The 26,442-nt window shown below is 34.5% G+C and overlaps 1 protein-coding gene across 1 annotated transcript; it reads right to left on the bottom strand.

Moving 5' to 3' along the window:
• Positions 1–686: 686 nt before the first annotated feature.
• Positions 687–26,082, bottom strand: LOC145616444 (glycine--tRNA ligase, chloroplastic/mitochondrial 2-like). The gene is made up of 36 exons (XM_081671160.1): positions 25,605–26,082; positions 24,827–24,877; positions 22,798–22,865; positions 21,054–21,135; positions 20,874–20,937; positions 20,428–20,483; positions 20,172–20,249; positions 18,956–19,030; positions 18,808–18,878; positions 17,941–18,057; positions 17,747–17,848; positions 16,906–17,032; positions 14,721–14,804; positions 14,261–14,347; positions 13,389–13,490; positions 12,746–12,809; positions 12,273–12,328; positions 12,086–12,157; positions 10,700–10,782; positions 9,463–9,511; positions 9,143–9,205; positions 8,953–9,042; positions 8,761–8,847; positions 8,148–8,219; positions 7,993–8,051; positions 7,328–7,421; positions 6,562–6,780; positions 6,243–6,337; positions 6,060–6,150; positions 5,863–5,967; positions 5,521–5,559; positions 3,499–3,588; positions 2,358–2,459; positions 1,549–1,630; positions 1,172–1,257; positions 687–1,083 (listed from the first exon to the last, which is right to left on the bottom strand). Exons 1-36 carry the CDS (start codon positions 25,851–25,853, stop codon positions 985–987), a joined length of 3,210 nt encoding a protein of 1,069 aa, XP_081527286.1. The 5' UTR covers positions 25,854–26,082; the 3' UTR covers positions 687–984.
• Between the last annotated feature and the right edge of the window lie 360 nt (positions 26,083–26,442).

Genomic DNA, 26,442 nt, shown 5'->3' with positions numbered 1-26,442 from the left:
ACAAAGAGATGTCACGGTTGAAGCTCCAAACTCGGCTGTTGATCAACATCTTCAGTAATATCATCAAGGGGTTGAACAACCTACTACCCTAAATGATTTATTTGATTATAGTTTTCAACGTCAACAACAAAATCAAGATATGCCGCAATTTTCACTAGAGGAATTGGGATTTTTAAACAACATTTTTCCATGTTGTGATTGAATATGACAAATATTTGAATGTATGATAACTGTCTACAGTTGTGAACTCGTGATTAATAAGATCAATAAAAAGTATTTTATTATTATTATTATTTTAATTTCATAAAATTGAGCCTTTTTCTTAATTCAATAAAAATTATATTTATTGGTATATATACATAAATTATTTCATGTCTTCAATAAATGTAAAAATTCAAATTACACAAATCAACGATTCTACTGTTTTTTTTTCCTTTTACTTTTATCGATCGGAATATCAATAAACCAAAAGTAAATTTATAAAGTGATCAAACATTGAAATTGAAAGAAACAAGGACACTACAATCGCAAAATAGCCAAGTGGATTAAATGATTCTTTGAGAGTTTAGATAAAAAGTTTTGACAAACTACATTGAAGCAGGCAATTAGGCAATTACATGAAAATAAAGTTTTATAAAAGAATAAAACAATTAAAATTTCATTTAATTTGAAATATTTTTCTCGTTTATTAATAATGGAGAAATGAGGAGTTAGAGATTTTATCCAACATTTTGGGATAGCAAGTGGACCATCACATACATCCTTCTACTCCACCCTGTACTTCAATCAACCAGTTAAGTAATAAGAAAATGTTATGCTATTACAATAATTTAAGATACACTAATTTAAGATGACTTAACTCTAAAATAAGTGTTGTTTCATGAATAGAAAAATCTAGAAAAAGAAAGATAATGTACATTATCAAGGCCTATTACCTTGTTCTATAGTTCTGTGCTAAAAATATTTCAAAAATGTTTGAATTACTCAAAATCCTGGTAAAGATGAGAGGTCTGCAATTCCCCTTGGAAGGTCTGCAATCTTTTTAAGAAGAGCGAGCCTATTATTCCTGACCTGTTCATCTTCCTGCAAATGATATTTATACACTGATGTAAATCTTTCAAGTTTACATGCATAGATATTCGTCGTTCATCACATGAAAATAGGTACATACCACCATTACGAATACATTATCGAAGAAATCAGCAAGTGGCTGTACTAATTCCGAGGATGCATTTACAAATTCGTCGATTTCAATACCTATTCAAGGCAAAAGGAATCAAACATAAATTTGTAAGCATTTTACCGAACAAGATACTTTAGGGTCTTTGAGATTATTAGGGTTATTTTATGTTGCCGGATTAAATCTAGAAGGATCATGTGCATCTGAAAAACTGAAAGAGGGTATGTGTGTGTTGACATCACAAGGGTCTGGACTATGACACTTGTGTATAAAATATATACAACGTATATCGCATTATCAAAAATTTTATGATCATGATCAAGTAACTGAATGAAAAAAATGCTAAGGGAAAATATAAAGTGGAGTACCATGATAAACTTGTTTGTTCACTGACAAGAAAGCAGTCCACAAAGCTCTCTCTTCCTTCGTCTCAAAAACAGCTTCATTCACCTTGAATTTCAGCACAATAAACAATTTCTTAGCAAGAAGGAAACTATTATTATTACTCAAATACAGATTACATAAACACCAAGCTACAAAATCTTGTCACATTTTTTTAAGTGAGACTAAGAGATACACTGATATAATTTTATATTTATTTTATAAAGTGCAGTTTTAACTTGTCAAGTATTCATGCTTATAAACAGCAGTTCTTTTTCACACAGGCTCAATGAACCAACTCAAGGTTGAGGTGGTCCATCTAACACAACTTTTAAAAAAGACCGATCACATGGAATCAACAATATATAGATATGATGAGCTCAATAACAAGAATAGACTTGATATAACCATCAGCCAATCACTTTTACCAGACCATAGCACTACATTCATTTGATGTATGTGATTCTGATTACACCTGGTAAGTCATCAATATGGTCCTTTCAGACGATTCTCCTAATGATTTTAGTTGTATATTATGTCAGATGGTAATGCACAAAACATGGTCATTCAACTTCAACAAACAGCAATTTTTCATCCCCCACTTTCCCCACATTTAAAGAGAATACATATAGTTTTGTTTTTTTGTTTTTTTTTTTTTATTTTTTTTTTTATTTTAATACATATAGTTACATACAATTAAAAGTAAAGTATCATGCCTCAGGGAAAAAAAAAAAAGTTAATTATCACATAAAATTATCTCTGTTGCATGGCATGACTGCTAGTTTAAGAAGCACACCTCTGTGTTGTCATTTAAGTCCTTTCCTCGGACAATTCTTGTTGGCCGGGAATATGCTTCAACAACCTTGGGAAGGAGATCTTCTTTGAACAAGGCTTCCATCTGAAACAAGGCAGCAATTTATAATTGAAGAGATTATACCAAATCACCCACAGCCACCCATAATCTATCCCACTGGGATAGAAGATCAAGATACATGCAATCGGGAAGGTAAAGAGCATGACAACATTTAGCAAAAAAAAAAAAAAAAAAAAAAAAAAAAAAAAAAAAAAAAAAAAAAAAAAAAAAAAAAAAAACTACAAACAGGTTGTATAGTCTAACAGAAATTAAAGAAGGAACATGAAGTTTAAAGGTAGAAAATGAAATACTGTAACTTATAACTGGAAGATGATTGTTGATTGTATATAGAATTGTAGATGCAATATGATCATCAATGAGTTTGTTACAATCCCAGACTTTTGAGTGGCTGAACACTCTCACTGATCTCTATAGATAAAGTATTTATAAGTCTTTAACTTCTTCAAGATAATATTAAGAACTACCCCTCCCGCCTTAGGCTGGTTGCTGGTTCATTATGTACTATTGGACTATATTAGACTGATTAACACAGATAATATCTTGAGACTTGTAACCTTTCATTTAGATCAACTGTATTAAATCCTAACGAACTTATGAATTTCTTTAGACATTCAATTTATAATGCAATCAGAAGCAAATTTGATCACCCATCAGGCCATCATTAGAAAAATCCAAAATGCATGATTTTTTAATCTTAAGGTTATATGCAGCACAAGGCAAAAAGAAATCCTTACAGAATATGAAATCAAGAAAAATATATGCAATTGGGCAAGGTGTTTTAAGGGGTAATATGCGGGCCTAAGAATCCTACAGGCTCTAAGACCCCGTTGTCACAATTTATTCAGACTTACTCATGCATGGAAAAATCCACTTCATTTCAAAATTAGTCGGATATGAAGGTCATACTTGAAATATAGAAGTAAAATGAAGGACAGAGAATAATCAAACAATTGCTGATTCAATAGACTAGTTTGGTCCCTCATACCACTGAGCACAAGGATAGCATTTTGCAACATACTATTCAGACATCAAAATGATTATATCTCAGAAAGAACTAACACACCTTTACTGCTGATTTTGCTGCCAGACATGGCCAATTTGCACGCTCTATAAGAACTGACCGGACAACTTCTGAATTTATTCCCCTGTCAACCTGCCATCATAATCCACCCAACATGGACAAGAGCAATTGCATTTCAGTTATAGAATTATGAATGACCATTCAAGATTCCAATTACATAAACTAAGTTGGACATACTGATTCCCTCAAGAGACATCTCAATTTTTTAACATCAGTTAATTATTTATTTTGTTGTTATTTATTTATTTTTAATAAAGAAAAATACAGATCAGCAACAAGCAGAAAGTACAAGGACGTAGGACTTGTCTTTGTAACAGCAGAAAATTAAATTACAGATTCCCCTGCTGAGCAACTTCTGAAATTTGTATAATGTATTTCCTCTACTGAGCATCATCAAACATTTTCACAGCCCTAGTCCACAATGAAGCTATATAGCTTATGTTATCCCACAAAATATTAGCACTTAAAGTGGTTCCTCTTAAAATTTGCGCATTCTATTTTGACAATTAACACCACATGATGTCATAAGCACCTTAAAAGCATTTTACCACAAATTCTATTCTTTTGCCATTCCAAAACCCACAAACAAGACTTGCAGCATATCCAAAACAGTGTGTGTAATAACTAGGTATTCACCATGCAAAGCAAAAAGCCTCCTCCAAATACCACTTGCATGTCACAAAGAACGAGACGTATGAGCAGACTGACTATTGACACAACACAACATGCACATATCTGGCAAATAGTCATTCTTGGTCTTCTTTGGAGAATATCATTAGAATTGATTCTCCACAAAGCCAAGGTCCACACAAGTGCTCTCACCTTAAGAGGAGCGTTGGCCTTCCAAATCAATCTATGAACAGGGAAAAGGGGGTACTTCTGTGGTGAAAAAAGGCATAACAAATAATAAGACTTGATACAATAGATGCCTGATCTATCCCCCAACCACTTCCAGAATCCTATCCTTGAAAATTACAATGAGTACATCTATGTCTCTATCATAAGGATTCTTCCATAAATGGAGATCCTAATAATTGCTAGACTGTGGAATGCAAATAGGAGCTTCATGTACAGTGGACTGATAATATTATCAAGTGTAACACCGAAAATAGATAATCCTCTCTCCAAACTTCCTACTAAAATCTAATGCAATTGCCATTCCCTACCTTGAAACTGACTATCAGAAAGACAGAAATGAATTGGCAAGCAGACATACCACACTATGTATCCCACTTGTTTTCGAGTAAATCGTACCTACTCAGGATTACATGAAGCCACAACACATTAATTTAAATTTCCTAGAGAAAGATATACGAGCTATTGCTTGGTTGACATTAATATGGAAGTGGGAGTGTGTATCTTCTAAGGAAGTTCTATAGTAGAGTTTCCCATGGGAAGTAGAAACTCCAACATCCAATCAAACTACTTTTAACAATTTCTAGGAAAATCATGTCTCATGCACTAAAAATTCCTAGGAAGTATCCATTATCAAACCAAACAAGCGCTAAATGTGGCCTATAACTGGTATTAATCTTGATCGGAATAAGCTTGGGGATAATGTGACTAAAATTTCCAAGGAAGTATGCACGTATCCAATGTCAAACCAAACAAGCGCTAAATATGACCTAGTTGGTTTTAGCCTTGATCTAAATAAGCTTGGGGATAATGTGGCTTGGTGTGGTGTGAAATTTCGAATAGGTCATTCATTTATTTGAGCTTACCTTGAAAGTAATCCAGAGTCAGAGAGACTTTCTAGGAACCTATTATCTTCCAGATGTTATGTAGACTTGATGGTTGGAAAAGGCATGTTTTTCTTTTGGGAGGAAGAACCATGTTGCAGTCATCATGCTTATAGCTTTTGAACATTCCCGTGGAGGTTGCAAATAAGATGTTATATTGCTTTAGAAAGAAGGCAGTATAATTATAAAGCCAATTTATGCTGAAAAATCATAAAGAGAGACTAGGAAAGTTGTGCTTTAATTAAAATAGGCACAGCATACTCACCAGATATTGCTCCAGTCTCCGTGTTACAAATTGTTGTACCTGCAGAAATGAATGATAGCTTAATGCACATTCTTTCTCTAACCATTTTTCAAACTAATAGAGAGAACAGGATGCAACTGGCAGTTAACGAATGAAACTACAATCAAACTGAGAAGATAAAACAAGATCTTTTCAGAAGAATCACCTATGAGATAGAAAACATATTAGTAGCCTACCCTGTCAATTTTAAACATCATTTGAACAGAAAAAGCCTCTACGTATGCATGAGGTGTACAAACAGAGCTCCTAATAGTCAACACCTAGACAATAGAGAGAAATCAATCATAAATGATTAGCTCTTACATCATCTATTGTGCTGCCATCAACTTTAACAGGTTGGACCTCAGCAGCAAGCTCCAGAGAATGTCGAAAGTTTAAATCTTTATTATTTTCCACCAATAGTTGCACCTGCCACAACAGAAGTTGGGGAAAGAGATACCTTGAATTTGGTGTGACTGTTTCACTCTCCAAAAAAAACAAATAACTTACAGATCTCTTACCAGGCCATATGAAATTCTCCGTAGACCAAATGGATCATTTGTGGAACTAGGCTGACAACCCGCCCCAAATAAACCGACAAGGCTGTCCAGTCTGCAATATGAAAGCAACAGAATACAGATGCCGCCAAATTAAAGTGTCATAAAAGTCTTAACATTTTCAATTCAAATTAACTTGCTAAAAACCTGTCGGCTATTGCTAGAACATTTCCAGCATCCGTTTTCGGCAATACATCTCCTGAATGCTTAGGGAGTGTAATCTCATATAAAGCCTCAGCAATCTGTCACATAATTTAGATCATTAAAAATTAGGTAAAAAAAGGATTTAGGGGAGGGGAGGATGTTGAATAACAAAACTGATAAATGTGTAGACAGGCAGCACTCGCAGCAGACAGATGGCACAACAACAAACAAATACCCCAATTCAAGGAGATCACAAATTAGTTGCCCAAACCAGTTACATATTCTACTAGAAAATTTTAGTGATACAGGTCAAAGGTTAGACCTGTTCAGAGTATCCATCTCTGTAAGCATAATGGCGAGCCATTATCCCTGCCAAAGAAGTAAACTCAGTCACAACAGCAGTAGAAAGATCTGACATAGCAAGGGATGCAGCTTCCTGTATAGTCTGTAGTTGCTCCGATTGAAAACCCATGGATGAGGCTAATTTGGTAACAATAATCTCTACACGCATCATTTTATCCAGCATGGTTCCAAGCTTTTCCTGGATAGGCAAAATCAAAGTGAGAACCAGTGCAACAAAATTAAAAACTCAAAGACAAGGGAAAATTAATAGTCATCAAACCACTGTTTCTCAGGACAGTGGAGCACCAGTGTTTTTGGCAACTCAAAAATATGTTCACATTTGAAGTGCGCTTTAACAAGGGTGGCTTTGGTCAAGTTAATTTTTAAGAAATAGCAAGCTTTGGTAAGATAGTTACTGACCAAAACATTATATTTTGGTTCTTTGCAAAGCTCCTAAAGTATAAGGTGGTCCTGCAAATTCTTCCTCAGAAAATTAAAGGCGGAATTAATTTGCAAGACCACCCTTTTGAGAAAATCTGCAAATGAGCTTAGTTTTGTGGGCCATCAAAAGCAAAGCTTAGTCCAAAATGGGATTTTCTAATGCCAGTGGCAAGGTGAAAAGATGTTTACTCAATCTATATAGATCTGGTTGTATACAAATCTAAAGCATTTCAGGGGTTAGAGCTCAAGAACCCAGATAAAAGATGATTAAAAATAAATAAATAAAGGAAAATACATGAACTTACTTGGAAAAGAATGCCATTAAGTTGACCTCTAAACTCCGATAACTTCTTTCTGGAATCTGTCTCGTAGAAGAATTTTGCATCTTCATAACGTGCTCTGTGGGAAATATACATTTTCAGGTAAAAGAAAACATTACTCAAGTAATACAGTAGAGAAACAATAATTCGATTAGAAAAGGTCCATATTCTTTAATCACTACAACAAAAAGTTGCCCAAAAGCTTTTGCTATTCACACCCATCAGCACCTAAGGGAATTGGTCACCTTATTTCAAAGATATTCTTCATTTTATAAATAAATAAATAATAAAATATAAAAAAAACCAAGTAATTGCTAATAAACCTTAACAAAAACAAATGCTCTACATCATATTATTTTCTTTCTAAAGCTCATATTTCCAACTTGCACTAATTCTATTACATTGCAGCACCAAAAATAAAACAATTTTTTCTACTCCAAGCAAAGAGCAAAAACATCTAGAGAGGTAGCAATGCAGGACTGCAAGACAAAAAGAAAACTACCAAATAGGAAATTATAGGAGGATGACTAAGAAGATGAAAACCATCTGAAATGCTCTAAAAACAGTAGCAAACAACAAGGTCCATAGAGAGAACACTGACAGAAAAGCAGATAAATCTAATATGCACAAATCCAAGGGAGCTTATTAACCTGATAACTGCCTCATTCCCTTTCCTCACAACATCTACATTAATATCCCCATTTGCCACCTGAAACCAACCCAACAAAACTAGTAATCACAGGATTCCATCACATGCAGCAACACATAACAAAAGAAAGTGCAGAAACACAAATATGAGTCTCACCGCAATAAAATATGGCAACAACCTACCACTCTTGTCAGCAATTCCAAAGTATTTCTGATGCTTCTGCATAACCTGCATCATTGGAAGGCAAAAGCTGATAAGGCATGTTTCACCTACATTTCTAAAAGATTTCAAAATAGTTTGGTTTCAAGAGCAAGATCAAAGCTATAAACAGGAAATTTTTACTCCATTATTGTGATAATAAAAACAGATGCTAGTTTATAACTATATCAAATCTTGACAGCCAGCTTCAGGCTGCCCTAGTAGAGCTATTGTTTTGAAATAAATAAATGGTTATCTTTTTGGAGCTGATTCATCGTGGTAATGCGCCTTTAGTTTAAGGGTGTAAAAGTAGCTTTACATTCACAGGTGTGGGTATCCTTATCCAAACTCACGTCCAACCTGGCAAAATCAATTCAAAGTTTCACTCATCCATAAGGCCCATGACTTGAGACCTGAGAGCCATTTATCCTTCAAATTTTTTTAAAAAAAATTTAAGTGTCAAACATTTGGGATGTAGGTAAATTAACATTGGATGCGAGGATATGACGATATGTTAATGCAAAATATTCAAAAAAAAATTGACATCCTCACGACTAACTAGCATGCATACCATTGTTAGTAGATCTTTTGGAAGCATTAGGAATGAATCATCAAACTTTCCCAGTAATGGAGTAGGTGCTTCAATCAAATTTACAACCTACATGTGACAAACCAAGAAGCATCATCTATCTAATAATTGATCAAACAGATAATGTGACTAAGCATTGACAAAGCTTATAACAATGCATAAGGGATCAAGTACCTCGTCCAATAAACCATTAGGCATAATTACTTGTCCATTTACAGTATCAACCAAAGCAGTTGAATGCTCCAATATCACATTTTTACGCTCCTGTAAACAAAAGTAATTAATCCTTGAATAAAAATAGCCAGCATCCCTTTTCGAAAACCTTTACTCTTGAGGAACAACACGTTATATCTATACATAATACCTCGATATCAACAGATATGCCAGCATTCTTCATAACAGCAGTGTAGGATTCTGCACTTTCCACCTGAAAACATATCAAGTCAAAATACATTGCCTGTGGGAAACCAAAGTTTAACGAAGGACAACAAACAAGATAATAAAAAAGACTTGCAGAGTAAATTGTCCATGACCTAAACAGAACAGAGTCAGATTCTAAACACACCCATTTCTTTTCACACCATATTAACCACGGAGGTGTTTGGTTATTGTAACTGTAAGAGAAGAAGAATAGTAACTTTTTCAAAATTGCAAACTCATACATGTCCACATTCATGTGCATACCTTGATAGTTGCAAAAGGTGTATTACGAAGACCGTATGATAAATTTCCACTGCAAAGTAAATTTTCAAAACATAATTAATTATCACAGCATTTAACAATGATCAAATAATAACAGCAAGAATTTTGAAGCAAATTATAGTAATTTCCAGAGAGTTTGCATGTCACCGCTAATGTGTAAGCATGAGGCGGATTGCCAATAAACAAGAGCCAGAATTGTACAGTAAAATTTTCAGGACATACCATAGAGGAGCAGGAGTATGCATTTAAAGAAACAACATTTCAACTAATGTCTGAACAAACTAGGGGCTTAAGCCCTGCTAAGCATGTGTATGACCTTATGTAAAGATGACATTTATAACAAAATTGCAGATGATAATATGATGTTTAGCATGAGAAATAACAGAAATGTGAAGCTCTTGCCTCTTGTTCCTACAAATGATGAGATTGCCAATACCAGTTACCACAGGACATTGCAGCATCAATGGTAACAAATATATTTGATCATACACAATTCTTTAGGTAACCTATGACAAATAACTGCTCAAGGGAAAAATTCTAATAACAGACGTCAGAGCCAGTGTAACCTACTTCCCCAACACTCCCTCCACCCCCCCCCCCCCCCCCCGCCCCAATCACCATCCCACCGCATGCAAACTGCAAAAGAAAAAAGGCAAACTATACTAGTGACTTCAGTAATTCTTGGCTCAATTAAGCAAATTAGGTAGCAAATTGCAAACCTGTTCTGAATCTCACTAATAAATTATGTAGCACTTATGAGAATTTGGAACAAACAAATGGTCAAGTTAGGGAAAAATGTGCCAACAAACTAATTCTCCCTCCCATTGCCACCGTCTCATGCTTACTTAGAAAGTTAGAAATCAAGTTGAATTTATATTTTATAATGAATTAATGAACTGAAAATGAGGAGAAGACAAAACATTAGAAATAATTAAAAAAACCCCCCAATACCCATCAGAAAAGGAAATAAGAGAAAGCTTTATATAGCCCTATTCACTGCAAAACCCTTGTTCAATAGACTAACTTTACTCTAAAAATAAATCATGAATTATAAATATAGGTCCTTTAAAGGGCAGAATTACAAGTCTAAAGGTTACTTTAAGGATCATTTGAGTATGGAGGGCCAAAAAGGGACAGAAGTAAACATCTAGATGAGCAATGTTGCAACATCTGCAGAAAATAGGCAAAGGCAACTTTGTAGCAAAAATTACTTTAATACCTGGAAACTCCAGCAAAAGTAAATGGAATGATAACATCACCATGAAGAGCCATAATCCAACGAATAGGCCTACTGAACAAAACCTAAAAGCATATAAAGAAAAATCTGCTCAGCTCACAACCATATATGTATATATATTTTTGTAATTATTAAAATATGATAATGTCAGCATGTATCAACATAGTTAAGAATAAATGATATATCAATGGAAAAGGCATCATAATCAAACATATGTTTGGTCACAGCATTAATAGCATTGCCAGTCCATAGCAAGGAGCAAACGTAATGTTTCTCAGCAGTCAGCACAGGTAAAGAAAAGCCAATTCTTTGCACCACCAGAGACTCTTAACCTTTGATTGGGAGGTAAGGGTTTTTTGGATGTGAATATATAATGTATACTAATAAAAGAAAAAAAAAGTATTAGATGTAAAAATCTATTGTATACTAATAACTGAGTGTAGATCAGAGAATTTTAGTTCAGTTCCATAATAATCAGTTTTTATTTTTATCAACAAAAATAATTTCCAATCAGGACATCTAAGTTTTCATAAGTAACAATAGATTTTCATAGGTAAAAGCAGTGGATGAGAAGAGGTCCAATATGGTTGGATCCATAGGGAAACTGTTTTTACCCCATCCACATCAGACCAGAGTGCTACAGCACCGACTTAATCGCTTGATGCCTCATCAATACATACAATGTTACAGTAGTAACTAATAAGACACTATAAAGAGCTGAAGTGGATTCCTAAGCAGGTTCAAAACCATAAACTACATTCAAGGCTACTTTTTGAAAATAAATACAGACCAATAGTACTTAGCTCAACACTTATACATCAGACTGGTAATCTTTAGATGCAAAAAGTGAAATTTTAGATTCTCAAATCATGAAAAATCATATATTCCCAAAGTTCTAGGGTCCATACACTTCATAGTAAACTGAAACATACTTACAAATACATAAACAGATAAAGGAGACCATAATTATGTTTCAGAAATATTCACAGCACTTAGTCAGCACACCACAACCACTGTGCTTTTGGAAACAGAAATATTGAATAAGCAACCATGGGGTAATTATTTTCCTGAAAGTTCATATATGCATACTCCCTACATCCCCTAATATTTTTACACCTTCTGTTATTCTCTCTCATAACATCAACCTTTCTCTTTAGATCTCAATTGACTTTTTTGTTTCTAAATAACATTTAATTACAACTCTTAATGCTTCTGCACCCAGGAGTCAGTTGAAGTCCAAATAACTTATAGCTGTCAGCACAACATATCTCTTAATAATTTTGCTTACTGTGACAGCCAAGAGTTACACAAAAACATTGCCAGGTACTAAAAATTGACACTACAAAATGGTTTAAGAATAACAAAAACCTGAGAATTCCAACGCATTGATTTGGGGAATGATAATTTGGCAATGGTTCCAGGGAGACCTTCAGCTAAAACCTAGTGACCAGAATAGTCAGATTAGTTTTTCGATCAGACCGCTGTACTCAAGAAATAATACACTTCATACAAAGAAAATGAAAGAAAAAGATCAGTCAGGAAGCTAAAGTCAAACCTCCAAAGCAAATCTGGAGGGCTCTGTGACACGAGCGTATATATACTGAGTCTTACCTGAAATTAGAAGAACATATGATCAGGATTATGCAAGAAGCTTCAAAAAGAGCCATTTATAGAAGTTGCATCAGAATATATTATCACTGTGCATGAAAGGTGTTGAAAGGTTACAGCTCTATATGGGACGAGTAAGGACTGCAATACTTTCATTTCATTTCTTTGAGAAGGGAGAAAGGTTGTCATAGATCATAACAACATGCCCTCGTCTCATTTAGCAATGTACAGATATAGAACAACTCTTCCAGAAAACAGTTTGGGAATGAAATGGAACTATCTTCATTATATCATTTATTCATTAAACAAGCTAAACATGCAAAGATCTATTAGAAATAAATATATAAATAAATAAATAATAAAAAAATTAAAAAAAAAAAATAGATCCATACATATCAACAATCTAAAGACCAAAATTACCATCTACTTTTTTGTATATGGAGTCCAGAGAAGTATTATATCTACGACAGAAACCCTCAACAGCCTGCAAACAAGTAACCCAAGCATTAAATGAGTTGAAGAATTTAATCAATACATAAAAGAAAAATGAAAAAATGAATCATATGTCACAACAGTATCGGCTCCACGTTATATAGAAAGTTCAAAGTCGAGTATGAAAAGCTGTTAACAGAGAATCATACTAAAGGAATAAATTAGTGCATCACATGTAACTGTTATTCATTGAGCCGATGAAGAAGCATGCTCTAAATAGAGTTCATCAAGTAATTAAACAATGAAGTTGAACAGACACTGAATTTGAGAGCTTAATCTATATGCTTGACTCTGTGTGTGTGTGTGTGGACGTAAAGTATGTTTAGCTATAACAATTAACAAATTAGAATAGGGAATGTTAGTTTAAGACTTTAAGGTTATAAATACCTAAACCAAATTGATATTCAACTTGTCAATTGAGATTTTGTTCAGCCAGTAAATGTAGGTTCCCCTAGCAAGAAGTTAAGTATATAAACTAGACTACCAGCTCACAGCTTCAGTTGATAAAATATAATCAACCAAACTCAAAGACTACAACTAAAGGACTGTTAGATATGGCCAACATGGATACCTTTGTTGGATTCCCTTGGCTGTCAAATGCCTTAGAAGCTGGGGGTCCTCGAACCTCAACCTCATTTTCAGCTTGCGTGGCACACAAGCCATCAATGCAAACCTGCAGAAACAAGTCATGGTGATTCAATACCTTTTGTTCTCAATCTTTATTATTTATTTTTTGGGGGGAGGCGAGAGAGGGGGTTAGCTTTAGCTACTACACTTCTGAGTTCTGACATCAATTTTTGGTAGATACGAATAGGAGAAGCTAAACAAGAAAACTGCACATATGTAGTATGCTAGAGATTGGACAGAGGATCTTAGAACCAAATCAACAAATCTGCATCGTTTCAAAGATTTTTATTTCAGTTAAGATTGCATAATTCTTAGTGTTGTGATCATTTAGGGATCTTTCCATTCACTTTTCCTAAAGTCATTTAGGATTCCAAACCATACAAATCTTAATCAACTCAAGAAATCAAAGTATCTTTTGTGCAGAATTCCCTTGATCTCATATAAGAGTCAGGTTGTCCCATCACCTCATCATTAAGGAATTAATTTCTTCGAGGTAACTTCAAGATAGATTTGCCGACACCATCCTCCATTTATCACTCAGCTAGAAAGTAGCTTGGAAAAATTAATAAAACTATTATATAGGGCTTTAAATGTTTCTTTAAAATTGTCTCTATAATCTAAATATGCATTTATAGAGGAGTTCCAATAATAAGATTCCACGCATCAATATTAACCTTATTGACCTCAGGAATTTGCATAGCTCAAAACAGGCAGAGATGTATAGTTAGCTCAAAACAGGCAGAGATGTATAGTTTATAAGTTGAAGGTAAGATTTAAAAAATAAATAAATAAATAAAGTAGTTTTTAGAGCCATACCACCAATCTTCGAGGTGTACCAAATGCTTGCACTTCATGATGGCCCAGTCTTTGCTTTTCCAGCAATTGCACAATAAGATCTTTCAACTGGAGACAACAACACATCATTAAAATTACAAAGCCCTACAATATAGAGGCACTGAGCCATAGGGTAGGACCACTACAAATGTGTTAACAGTCCCAACAAAAAAATCAGTTTAAAATATAAGAGCGCTATGTATACACCCACATGCATGAAGACCAGGAAAGATATCACATGCTGGCAAATTCGCATGTTAGGTTGCAACATTAGTGTCTTATTTTCTCAATTTTTGGTAATGGAAGGGTAGGATTAACGAAATTAACATTCAGGCAGATTTCATATTTAAATATTCTTGTCAATCTTGTGCCTTGTTGCCAGGCAGTTCTTCTGTAATAATAGATGTTCAGAGAGTTCATCAAAGAATGAGCATGAACTAACCTGCTGAGTTGCATATGTTACATCATGTGACGGCAACTCCTCTGTTCCAATTTCAAGGGCAAACATCCTTGGCTCTACAGACACCTATTTAAAAATTAGAAATTTGAATTTTGAATTTGATTTAGAAAATAAGAAAATAAAATTTGAAGCAATTCACCTTAGTTTGCATTGATGTCTATGTCATAACATCGAGATCAAATTAAAAAATTTACAAGAATCTAGATCAGTAAATAGCACAGAGCATGAATAGTCAGAACAGCAACTATCACCCACATTGCTGGAGGCAACGCAAAAGCTTGCTACATTGAATCTAAAATAGTATGATGGAATCATTACAGAAATATTTGATTCATTTGGTGGAAGACAAGAGACGAGACACTTCTAAGATGATAGCAACTTCAACATATATTACCAGCTTAATCCAAATAATTGCCTCTGATGGAAATATGTTCTACAAAAAGGTTCATTAGAACAAAGGAGTATTGTAAAATTTAAGTAACTGGATATTTCTTTTTTTTTTTTTTTTTTTTTTTGAAACAAATTGGCTGTTTCTATAGTTATGAAAATAATTTCAGTTCAGTCAAACTTAGTAACTTTAAAGAAGAAATGTAATAGAGAATCCGTAAAAATAATTTCAGTTCATTACAATTAATTTCAGTTAACTAATTTCAGTTCAGCAAAAATAAATTTAGTTCAGTAAAAATATACTGGTTCAACAAAAATAATGTGAAGTGAACAAGGCTTAAATAAAAATCTAAGCCCTAGATGAAGAAGGAAAACAGTTCTTGACAATTTGAAGTCTTTTTCCATTATATGTGGTTCTTAGAGGCACAAACAATAGATGTACCCCATTCTACTAATTTTAAAAGTAAGCCATGTTTTTCTTCCACAGTTCCATATGATATCTAAACTCCAACTCCCAAAATTTATCTATGTGACAAGAGTAAATGTGACAAGAGCAGGTTTGATGACAAGCACTAAACAAGGGGAATAAAATGATCTAATAATATCCTTACTTTCAATATATGCATATTACTAATTTTTTTTTTTTTTTTTTTTTTTTTTTTTTTGAAGAAATGCATATTATATTTTAGTTCCCTTTGTAAAGAAGATTACGGGAAATAATAATTAATTATGCATATTACTAATTAGTATTTCCCGTAATCTTCTTTACAAAGGGAACTAAAAAGAAAATCACATGTTCCTTTTCACTTGAAACAATCAATGTTGAACAACCTTTTACATGATCTCTTCATAATGCCCCAAAAATTTTACATGCACCACAACAGTCCAATTACTCTTTTCCATCACAAAAATTTCCTCATTTTAAACCTTAAAAAACTATTCATTAGTTATAAAAACAGAAGATAAGGACCACTCAGAGATCTAAAATTGAGTGACAAAGTTAGCATGTATCAGAAATGAGAACAGGGAAAGTATTAATATTTCTTATGTACTGAAGAATAAATAATGTAGTTACAAGAAAAGGCCACCAAAGGCAATATGTCCATAAAAGATTTAAAGCTACAAGAAAGATAGTCAAAAAGCATCCCAGCAGACAGAATCACAACCAGGCTAATCATATTCCACAGTCCATAAATAAAGCTTACCTAACCAGGCTAATTGCTGTACAGCAAGAGATATCAAGTCAACAAACCCAGTACAAAATTAAATGAATGAGAGGACTCGTCACATAAGAATTCCCAGTCCTCTCAACAAACCCACACTATATACTAAAAGAGAGAAAAGGAGCCAGCCTACTCAAATGCAGACAGATAACAAACAAACATTTCACGCTTCTACAAAGACTAGAGAAAATCACATTTATAAATAGTAATCCGGATTTATAGTTCCGACAATTTGCTATGCACAATAGAGTGATTTACATTCTGCAAAAAAAAATAGTAATGTTGCACAAGTTAAATATAACCAAACATATATAAACGTGACATACTTGCAATACATAAGAACTTGACACAATAATTTAAATGGTGCATCACTGCATGCAATTTATGCCAGCTACAAGCAGATGATCACTTTCCCCTTGTGCTTTGACATGACCATTAATACATATTTGCTACCACAAAAGGCCAAGAAAAAGAAGAATTGCAGTGAACAAGAACCAGAATTTTCCACTTTCCCCTTGTGCATTGACATGATCAGTAATACATATTTGGCTACCTACCTTTTCTACTGCAGACTGGATGACCTCACTCGGACAAGTTATAGGGCCAAGCTCAGCAGAAATGCCTAGAGGATGACCAAGAGACTCTCGTGTCTTCAGCCACAGCTGAGCACATTCACGAGCTAAGCTGATGCGTTGCCAATAATAAAAATGAAATTAGTGTGTGTACACCACCGAAACAATAACAATATTATATAATAGCTATTAGAAAGATAAAAATACAGACAACCCTTAATGGCAGTTAGATATTATTCTTCAGTTCACCACTAAAACAATAACGCAGTAAACAAGAATCAAAGATAAGGGAGGGGTGAGGACAGTAGCATGCAGCCTTCACACTAAAAGCACTAGTATTAAAATTAATGACTAAAGACAACTGCATGGAAACAGAGGATCTTCAGCTTAAGATGATCATAGCCTTAGAGTAATTGGAAGGCAGGTCTCTAACTTGACTTTCACATGGAAAGTGGAAAACACTTCATTACTGACTACTATAATCATGTGATGGTAAACATCAATACCAGTTAGCAGGCAATTTCAAAGGCTTTCACTCATTACTCTTTAAAGAAAAGAAGGGGAGATAAAAACTAAAACAAAAAACTTGCAGAAACACTAGATTTTGGGACGAATAAAGATAGGAGACCTAAGTTACATGTTCCCCCTGTTTTTACTTCATTATTATTTTCATATAAGATAAAATTATTATACTAACACCTCTGAAAAAGGAGCACAATGTTTGAATAAAATATACTCTGTATTAGACATGAAAGATACTTGACCACTGAACATGATCTGGTACAAGTAAAGCACGGCTAGGAAATAATAACAGAAGTTTACTCACCTACGCATTCGACCAAAGTAGCGAGCACGTTCAGTTACACCTACAAAGCCCCTAGAATCTAAGATATTGAAAGCATGAGATGTCTTCAGAAGCTGATCATACCTAGCACATTTATAGGCATGTTAATTTTGCTGACCATATTCTTTGTCCAGAACTACGAAATATTTGTACATAGTACAGGTTATGGAACATACGCAGGGATAGGAAGGCCCAATTCAAGTAGATGGCGAGCTTCCTTCTCAAAAAAATCAAAATGTTTCTGAATATGATCGACAGTGGCATGTTCAAGATAATAAGCACTCATCTCCTTCCTAAAAGTAAACATCCCATTCAAGCACAAATAAACAGAATTGGTCAAAAAAAAAAAAAAGGAGAGAGAGAGAGAGATCAATTGATTACATAACTTAGAAGACTACAATGGTACTGAAGGTTAGAATCTATCAACAAAATTTATGAAAGCGATGGTGCACATATGTGATGAATTATCACATAAACAACAAAATTGGTAGAGTAACTATAGAAGAAGGCAAGGCTTTATTATTGACAAAGCTAAATACATCATAGCCTCTATAGTCCCTACCAACAAAAGTGTTCCCAATGAGGCAATGAATGGTGACGGTGCTGATGTTATATCAACACCTATTAACGCAGCAGTAATCATAATAGCAATCATTTATTAAAGGAGTTAAATAATACTTGATAACAATAAGAATACAGTTTGTTACGAAAAACCTTGATGATAATAAAGCATGAGTTTCACAGCTCAAAAACCTACGTTTACCGCTCCCCCCATTCCTTAATGATTTCCTTTCAAGCATATGCATACATATAATGAATTTCTATTACATGCATTGGTAATTAAAACTAACAATTGATATCACATTGGTACTTTAGAATAGAAACACTGACTTATGTGATAAATAGAATGGAATAGGAAAGATTAGTAAGTGAACTATACTAAGGAACAACACGTGACTTTGAAGACAGATAAGACTGGACATGAGGCACGGAATCTGTTAGCAATTTTTAAAAATAAAAGATAACTGGGGTGATTTATTTACTCATTCTCTGAAAACAATTCTCCGTATGTGATCCCGTCTGCATACTGTATTTTCTTGAAATGATCAACTTCCTGCAAACAGTGATGGAAAATTTTCAGCAGAAACATATAGACTGGGAATGTGGAAGGATACGCCTACAAACACAGACCTGTAGCAGCATGAGAATTCGCTCTAGACCATAAGTGATTTCAACAGACACTGGCAACAATGGAAGACCTCCAGCCTGAACAAAATTGAGACAAACAACATACGACAAACTAATATCAAAATATGGAGGTAGCCATTTTTTTATTAAAAAACAATTGAGAGCAAAACCTATCATATGGTAGAGGACAAGTACTCCAGATATATAGAAAGTATAAACTAAAACAACATGATTGAAGAAAGCCTTTCTTTAAGACCATTGATATTGAAATGACATCTGGTTTCAAACAACTAATTTGTATTTCTGTTAACTGTTGCTAGAATAAACTAGATATTGAGGACAAGACATAATGATCACTCTGTAAAAACAAGCTATGAATAATCAGATCCAAATCAAGAGTTCATTATCCACTATACATACTCTCTTCATTTCTTAATGGTCATATCACTTACTGTAGACTCTTTTTTCTAGGAAAAATTGAAAAAGGTGAAGGAAAGGAGGATTTAGTACAAGAGATGTAATAAAAAGGTCGCGGGTGAAAGAAAAAAAAATGGATAAAGTAGTGGGAAAGGTCTGAAATTGTGGGAAAAGAGGATAATATGGTATAAGGTGTTTGCTAAAGATAGAACCTAGGTTGCACAGAATCAGATACGGGTACAAAAACGGTTACGGATACGGGGGCGGGATACAGCAAAATTAAAATTCCGAAAAACGGGTACGGCATGGATACGCCATGAGGACATATCCTAGGTGTACCCGTACCCGTTTCCGTCCCCGATACGTCCCCGGTATGGAAAGGACATAAAGGAGGCGTACCCGTGCATCATTGGATAGAACAAAGTAGAAGTGAGTACAACATTATGAACCACCTCAAAACGGAACGTGAGTAGAGCATTAAGGAACGGAGGGAGTGTATGTATATTAATGAGATAATGACTTAACGAGATGTTCCTTAAAGAGAAGGATGGATGTTTTTTCAATTGAATGAGCATTATATAGAACTGAATGTGTGTATATTATTTTGAACTGAAAATCTTTTGATTTCTAATATGAAACACAAATGAACATTCTGTGTGTATATAAAATTTGACGAAATAAATAGTTGCAGATTGAATTCAATAAATGAAAACATCACATTATGTTCATAAATTATGCATATTCATTTCAAAAAATATGCTTATAAAATCCTTCTCATAAGGAAATAAGGAAGAATTATAACCTGCTGGAAGTATGTGAATTGAGTGATCTCCATCCCATCCATCCAAACTTCCCAACCCAATCCCCATGCACCAAGGACCTAAAAACAAGCAGTATTAAACAAAAACAACAGTTAGTATGCATAAGAGACATCAATGCAGACTTGAAAATTTCATGAATTCAGCTAGCAAGTATAAGAGGAAAGCCATTATTATATGACAAGATTATCTCCAAAGTAAGGGTAGGGCTTGGTCCACCAGTGAAAGAAAAAAAATTACCGGACTTTCCCAGTTGTCCTCCACAAAACGTATATCATGTTCATTGACATTAACACCTGAATATGCACCAAAAAAACATTAACACCTGAAATGATACAAGAATTACTAAAAATGAGATGGAACAACGGAAATCTAAATGAGCACCAAAACAACAAAAAAAAAAACCTTAACATCATATGTCCTGTGTTCATGTTCACTTTTTATCAAAATCAGAAGGTTAGTGTCACACTTCATTTGTGCCTTTGATAATCATCTTGTGATTATCTAGGTTGATTTAGGTTCAAGTGTTCAATCTCATTAGTATATGTGGCAAGGGATATATGGATGAAATAGTTTTTAATAAGAATGAAGTAGAACAATTTTAGCTTACCTCACGCGTGCATAATGTTGTTAGTTCAGTAAGATAACAACCAAGTACAGAAAGAGATACAAAAGAAAATTGCTACCTAAAGCAGAAAGGCTCCGAATGAAGAGATCTTGAGAATTTCCAGGATCAGGTTTCAATATAACCTGAGATCAGACTCCAAATAAGAGTATACTTGACTTAATAGCCATAGGAAGCAACAGATTATTTTCAAACTTCGGTTTTTTTCTGGTTTTGGATACATTAAAAATAACAGCTCTACCTGAAATTGGGTGTGGCGTTGAAGACGGTTTGGATTCTCCCCATAGCGACTATCATCAGGCCGGATGCTAGGTTCTACATAACTTTCCAAAGGAAATTCGTGTCAATGTTAGAGCAACCTACATAACAGATGATATTCAATAGAAAAACAGAAACAACTACAACCCCAGAGTGGCTGGATGCCGTGATAAATGCAAGATAAGCCTCTTTAGAGCATGAACTTATCTTAATACAATCCTTACAAGATGTAAATTTTGAAAAAAGTTACGTAATCAGCAACTGACAAGTCTGAAGAAATTCAACCTCTTCAATTTTTTGACAACATTCGGTACAGAAGGTCACCATAGCAAACATTTATCCAATCAACTATGGCAACCATTTATTTCATAATTTCCACTCCATAAGAATAGTTTTTTTTTTTTTTTTTTTTTTGAAATCGCTTGAAAGACGTTACAACAATAGGTGAGCAGTTCTGAATGAAATATATTAATTAGAACTGACTATCATATGTTTTATTATGGATAGAATTGCACCAAAATGAAGCAAAGAATTCAACCCTTTTCCAAGAAAGTCATGATCAGACGATATGCTGTTCCTTTCTACCACAATACCAAAGTAGGGCAAGCACTCAGATTCTTAAGGATTTCTTCCAGGACTATAATCAGCAAGGTACCCTATAACAAGTGTATGAGTGTATTTAGTCCATAGTCAACTTCCAACAAGAGCAAGGTTCAACTCCAACACCCTTTACCCACGCTTTCAAACCCCAATTATGCTATAAGCTCCAACAAATGTGAATTTAAGCAAACTGCACCAAGACTTAGTTTAAGAGTTGACTCCTGATCTATTCTCGCTTTACACCAAGTTTTGGTGTGGTCAATTTAGGTTGGGTGACTATAGTGTCTATCACCATTTAGCTAAAATGGGATACATATTAAATTCAGCCATATTATATTTTGGTTCAGGTCGAGTTAATTTTGTTTTAGATAGCCCATTTTGAGTTCGGATCAGGTAATAATGTAACATAGGTCACATTAGTGTTGCCAATCAATTTGAGTTATTGACAATGCTACATGTTCACATTTGTAATTCTTTTACTGCCACTAGGCAAAATACTTTAAACAAACTCTTAGCCTCCACACCTACAGCCCAATGACCCACAAACCCTCATTTATGTCCTCAATGCTTAGCCACCTGTCCCCTCCCCTACCCCCCAGATTGAAGGAATAGGAAAATTGAGAAGATGGACAGGTATCCCTAACTCCTAAGCACATAAACTAAGCAAAAGAAATATAACTATAATCCTACCATAAATTAAATGATTTTAAGTATATGCTCCTCGGTGGACTTTGTCTCTTGTGAATAATATATTCAAATTCCAACCATAAACCAAGAGCCTTTATCTTTGGGGTTTCAGAATTTAATTTAAAGATTCTAGCAAACATAGTAGATGCATTAATTCATTAAGACAACCAAAACTACTTCAGCTGTAAGGCATGCAAAACACATACGACTTCTAGTGTAGTAGTATGAGTTACGTAATCATTCAGCAAAGAGAAGAACATATTCACCTTTTAGCATAAAGCTTGTTTAAGATGCATTGTATATCCCGGAATAATGGAAGGAAAAGGAACTAAAAACATAAGTAGAAATAGAAAATGATAGCACACTTTGTACCACCTAAGCCCAAAAATAAAGCAGAAAAAATAGAAAAATAGTTCTTAAAATTCTTGGAGTTGACTTACGCAACATTCCATGGCTCTGGACCAAGAACCCGCAGATATGTCAGGGGATTCATCGTCCCAGCTCCGACCTGAGAAATACAAGAATCTCAAAGGCATTATTGAAACAGTGCAACATCATTAAGGAAAGGAAAAGAACGCCAGCAATTTACAATTAATCTTGCTCTCATTTGAGCAAACAGCAATCAAGGTTCACAAATAACAGTGCAGGTAAGTTTTAAATAGGACTTGCTATAAACTACAGTGGCTGCATATAGATGAACTAGAATAGTATTGAAATTCAGAATCCATAACATGCACAAGTGCAAAACCACACAAACAAATGACACACATAATTCATAAAAGCTTGCCCACTAGATGAAGAATAAAATGCAAGTAGGAGAAAGCAATCCAAACCCAAAGAACTTGGCCAAATCCTTCAAATTTAGGGCATTGCTAGCTCGAATCAATATAATATTCTCACATTTAATTACAAACTAGCCATTATTCAATCTAGTAAGAGACGGCATCACAAGATTCCCAAATTCACTCACGGGATATGTTGAGGATCAATGTATTATCCACTAAAAATAGATCATAAACAACTATATGAAGTGAGCGGACACAGCCAGCTCGAAAGCCATCTATGGAGTCCATACTTGTTGCACCATATTGTTAAAAGACTTCACCACCAGAATACTATTGGTAAACATAAATCTCCATTACATAAGCATCAAGAAAAGCAGTAAAAGACCCACTTCATTTGCTAGAGGAACCCAGTTATAAGTGCGAAGAGAAGCAAATGCTCTCAACAAGGGGGGAAAAAATTTAAAAATTAAATCAAAGGAACTTCCACTACAAAAGCCATTGGGAAATCTTGCAATAAAAGAAGCCCATTGATATTTGCATGTCCACTGAACAAGTCCATCTCAAGTCCCCTATTCAAACACTCTATGCATATGTTCACCAAACAAGTCCATCTCATTGTAATTATACACACCAAAGAGTGACATGAAGCCTACTAAAATACTATAGCCAACATCTCATAACCCATAAAAAATACCCAGAAGTAACATCTCGTTGCTTAGCAAACCCATAGTAAATTAAGAGAGATCCCAAAAAAAAATATTAAGAGTCTTTCTGATTTCAGGCTATTTATGGCCCACCACTTCTCATTTTCCTTATCTAATGCTTTTACAGCAACAACCAACCCAATGTGGTAGTGTCGATCCAAATGTATTGCAAACACCTTTAACTCATCCAAACGTGTGTAGAGATCATTTAGAAAGCGAAGTAAATGATGTTAATGAAAATTATACCAAAGGCTAAGGGTATCCACTTTTAACACACACAAAAAGGAGGAGGGAAGAGGAAGAGGAAAAGAAACAAAGAGGCACATCAGGAGAAATTGCAAGGGTTGAAAGATCACCCACCTTGGGGAATGGGGACAGGTCAACCACATGAATAGTATAAATGTTAAGAGTTTCCTTGGTATAGTAATGTGAAAGTAAGACATGGACATAAAAGTTGGTGCAAAAAAGTCACGTGCTAGAGAAGAGCCAACAAGCACCCCTAGACCCAGTATGAACTGCCGCCTCAAACAAGCAAATTTAGCATAGCTCGCTCAATCAATAACACTTACTTAGTATTTTAAACACAGTAAATACCAAGTAACAGAGCTACTTTGACTATATCACTCCTCATGCAGCACTTGATCATCAAAGGTAAAGCTACTAGCAACATAATCCGGAATGTAAACTGCATGTTGATGGTGGTGAACTAAATCAACAAATGCTGCACTGACTTGCCCAAATAAAATATAGCTTTCATAAGCTACAAACCTTTAAAAATAAAAGTACCATAGAATGTACTAAGATTCAATTGTTTATTTCTATATATAATTTGAAAGTAGCATGTCTATCAAACTTTATAGAAGTCATCACAGGGAGAACAAGTATTGAATCCATATCAAGTAGGACACCCAAACAATACGTATTAAACAAAGAATGTGCAAACCGCAGTCTGCTTTTGTACAACATATTAAGAAGATCACCTCAGTGTTGCTGCATTGCATAACTGCACACCCTACCGAGGCCCAATACTCCTGCAGGTACCCAAAATACAATAAGATATGAGACAATTACCGGTCATTTATGAATGGAATTCAATGTCCAATCAGGAGGGAGCAACATACAGTTATACACCCTATGATCAGATCATTATTTGATTTAGATAACTACTTAACCCCAAAAGATAAAAGGCACAAATGCTAATTTTGATGTCAAAACCATCACCGAGAATGTCTTACTGGGTTGAGGAGTATTAAGACTTTTGGTACGATGAATCTTAGAAGACGACTTAAATGGTAAACTACTGTAGTTATTCAAGGAAGACAAAATGCTCAATAGAATGGGACACAATATTGTCTCTAAATAACAGCTAGAATTGAAGCAGTTGTCATTCTTCAGCTATAATTTGAATAAGAGAACAACTGAATAGTTATTTCTCAATACTCACTTTCAATTGTTTGATTAAGTAACATGCATATGTAACCCATATCGAATTTGATGTCATCTCTTGGGTACCAAAAACCAATACTTGTATATTCTAACTAGATTGAAAACATCAATTTTTCAAATGAGCTTCTTGTTTCACTTTCATACTCTTATAAACATAATATCATTAAATCCATAAATTGAATATCACACATTGCAATGAATCTAGCAAGAACTAAGTCATAAAATTATGAAAAAAACATAATGGCAAGAACTAAAGGTCAAAGATATAAAATTTTGATCCAAAAGTCTAAGGAAAGAGAAATTGATATGAACCTGAAGACGCTGAATAGCTTGTTGGAAAGTGGGCACAGAGGCAGTGCAAGGAGCTGAACTGGGGTCACCATTGTCGGAAAAATTATGCCGCAAAGTGGAAGCGCCGGAACTTGACGACGCAAAAAAGCGACGATTATGGGGTTTAAAGCAAAAATGGCGAGTTGGGTGAAGAATAAAAGAGAAATTCTGGGGTTTATAGTTATGGGGTTTAAGGACTGAAATTACCAATGGAAGTGTGAGAATCCCCATTTGTTACTTTTAATTTATTTGAGGATTTACAATAACTGAAAGAGTTTAGTTGATTAAAAGATTTGATTTTTGTGTTAATGGGTATGATTTTCCGCCATTGAAATGGGTTTGAGTTCTTTGATGAAGGTTATTAATAGTGGATAAATTGTGGGTTTTGGCTGGTTTTGGGTTTTAGGGAAGGAGAGAAAGAGAGATAACGAGGGAGAGGTGTAAAAAGGGTGCACCACGTTTTGGAATGGCTCGGGTTGCACAGTGCCCATATCCATCCGGATGATATGTTAATGTTCGCTTGTCCGGTTGTCCCACTGGCCGGATTACCTCGAGTTTGTGGGTTCGAATAGTTTGAACAGGAATGACTTCGGGTCTAAAGCAAAGAAAATTAGTTTGGTGTTTCGATAGAAAAAAGATATATTTTCTTAATTTTCAACTTGATTCAAAATCCTTAAAAAATCCATTTTTAATGGGGAGAATACAAGTTGTTAAACTAAGAATCTAGAAACGAAATAGGTTTATCTGTCGTTAAATGAAAATTCAAGGGTCCATTAATTTTCGGGTCAAGCAACGGTAGAAAGAAGTCATATTTCCATTA

This window comes from Chenopodium album, chromosome 26 (genome assembly GCF_948465745.1).
Source record: "Chenopodium album chromosome 26, dcCheAlbu1.1, whole genome shotgun sequence".
Classification (NCBI taxonomy): domain Eukaryota; kingdom Viridiplantae; phylum Streptophyta; class Magnoliopsida; order Caryophyllales; family Amaranthaceae; genus Chenopodium; species Chenopodium album.
This window is presented reverse-complemented; position numbering and strand designations above follow the sequence as displayed.

Excerpts from the sequence above, each read along its gene's own strand:
- LOC145616444 (XM_081671160.1), bottom strand. The coding sequence starts at position 25,853 with ATGGGGATTCTCACACTTCCATTGGTAATTTCAGTCCTTAAACCCCAT. Across the intron at positions 20,484-20,873 it reads TCGGAGCCTTTCTGCTTTAG|GTGTTAATGTCAATGAACAT; the intron begins GTAGCAATTTTC and ends GTGCATATTCAG. Across the intron at positions 20,250-20,427 it reads AGGACAACTGGGAAAGTCCG|GTCCTTGGTGCATGGGGATT; the intron begins GTAATTTTTTTT and ends GCTTGTTTTTAG.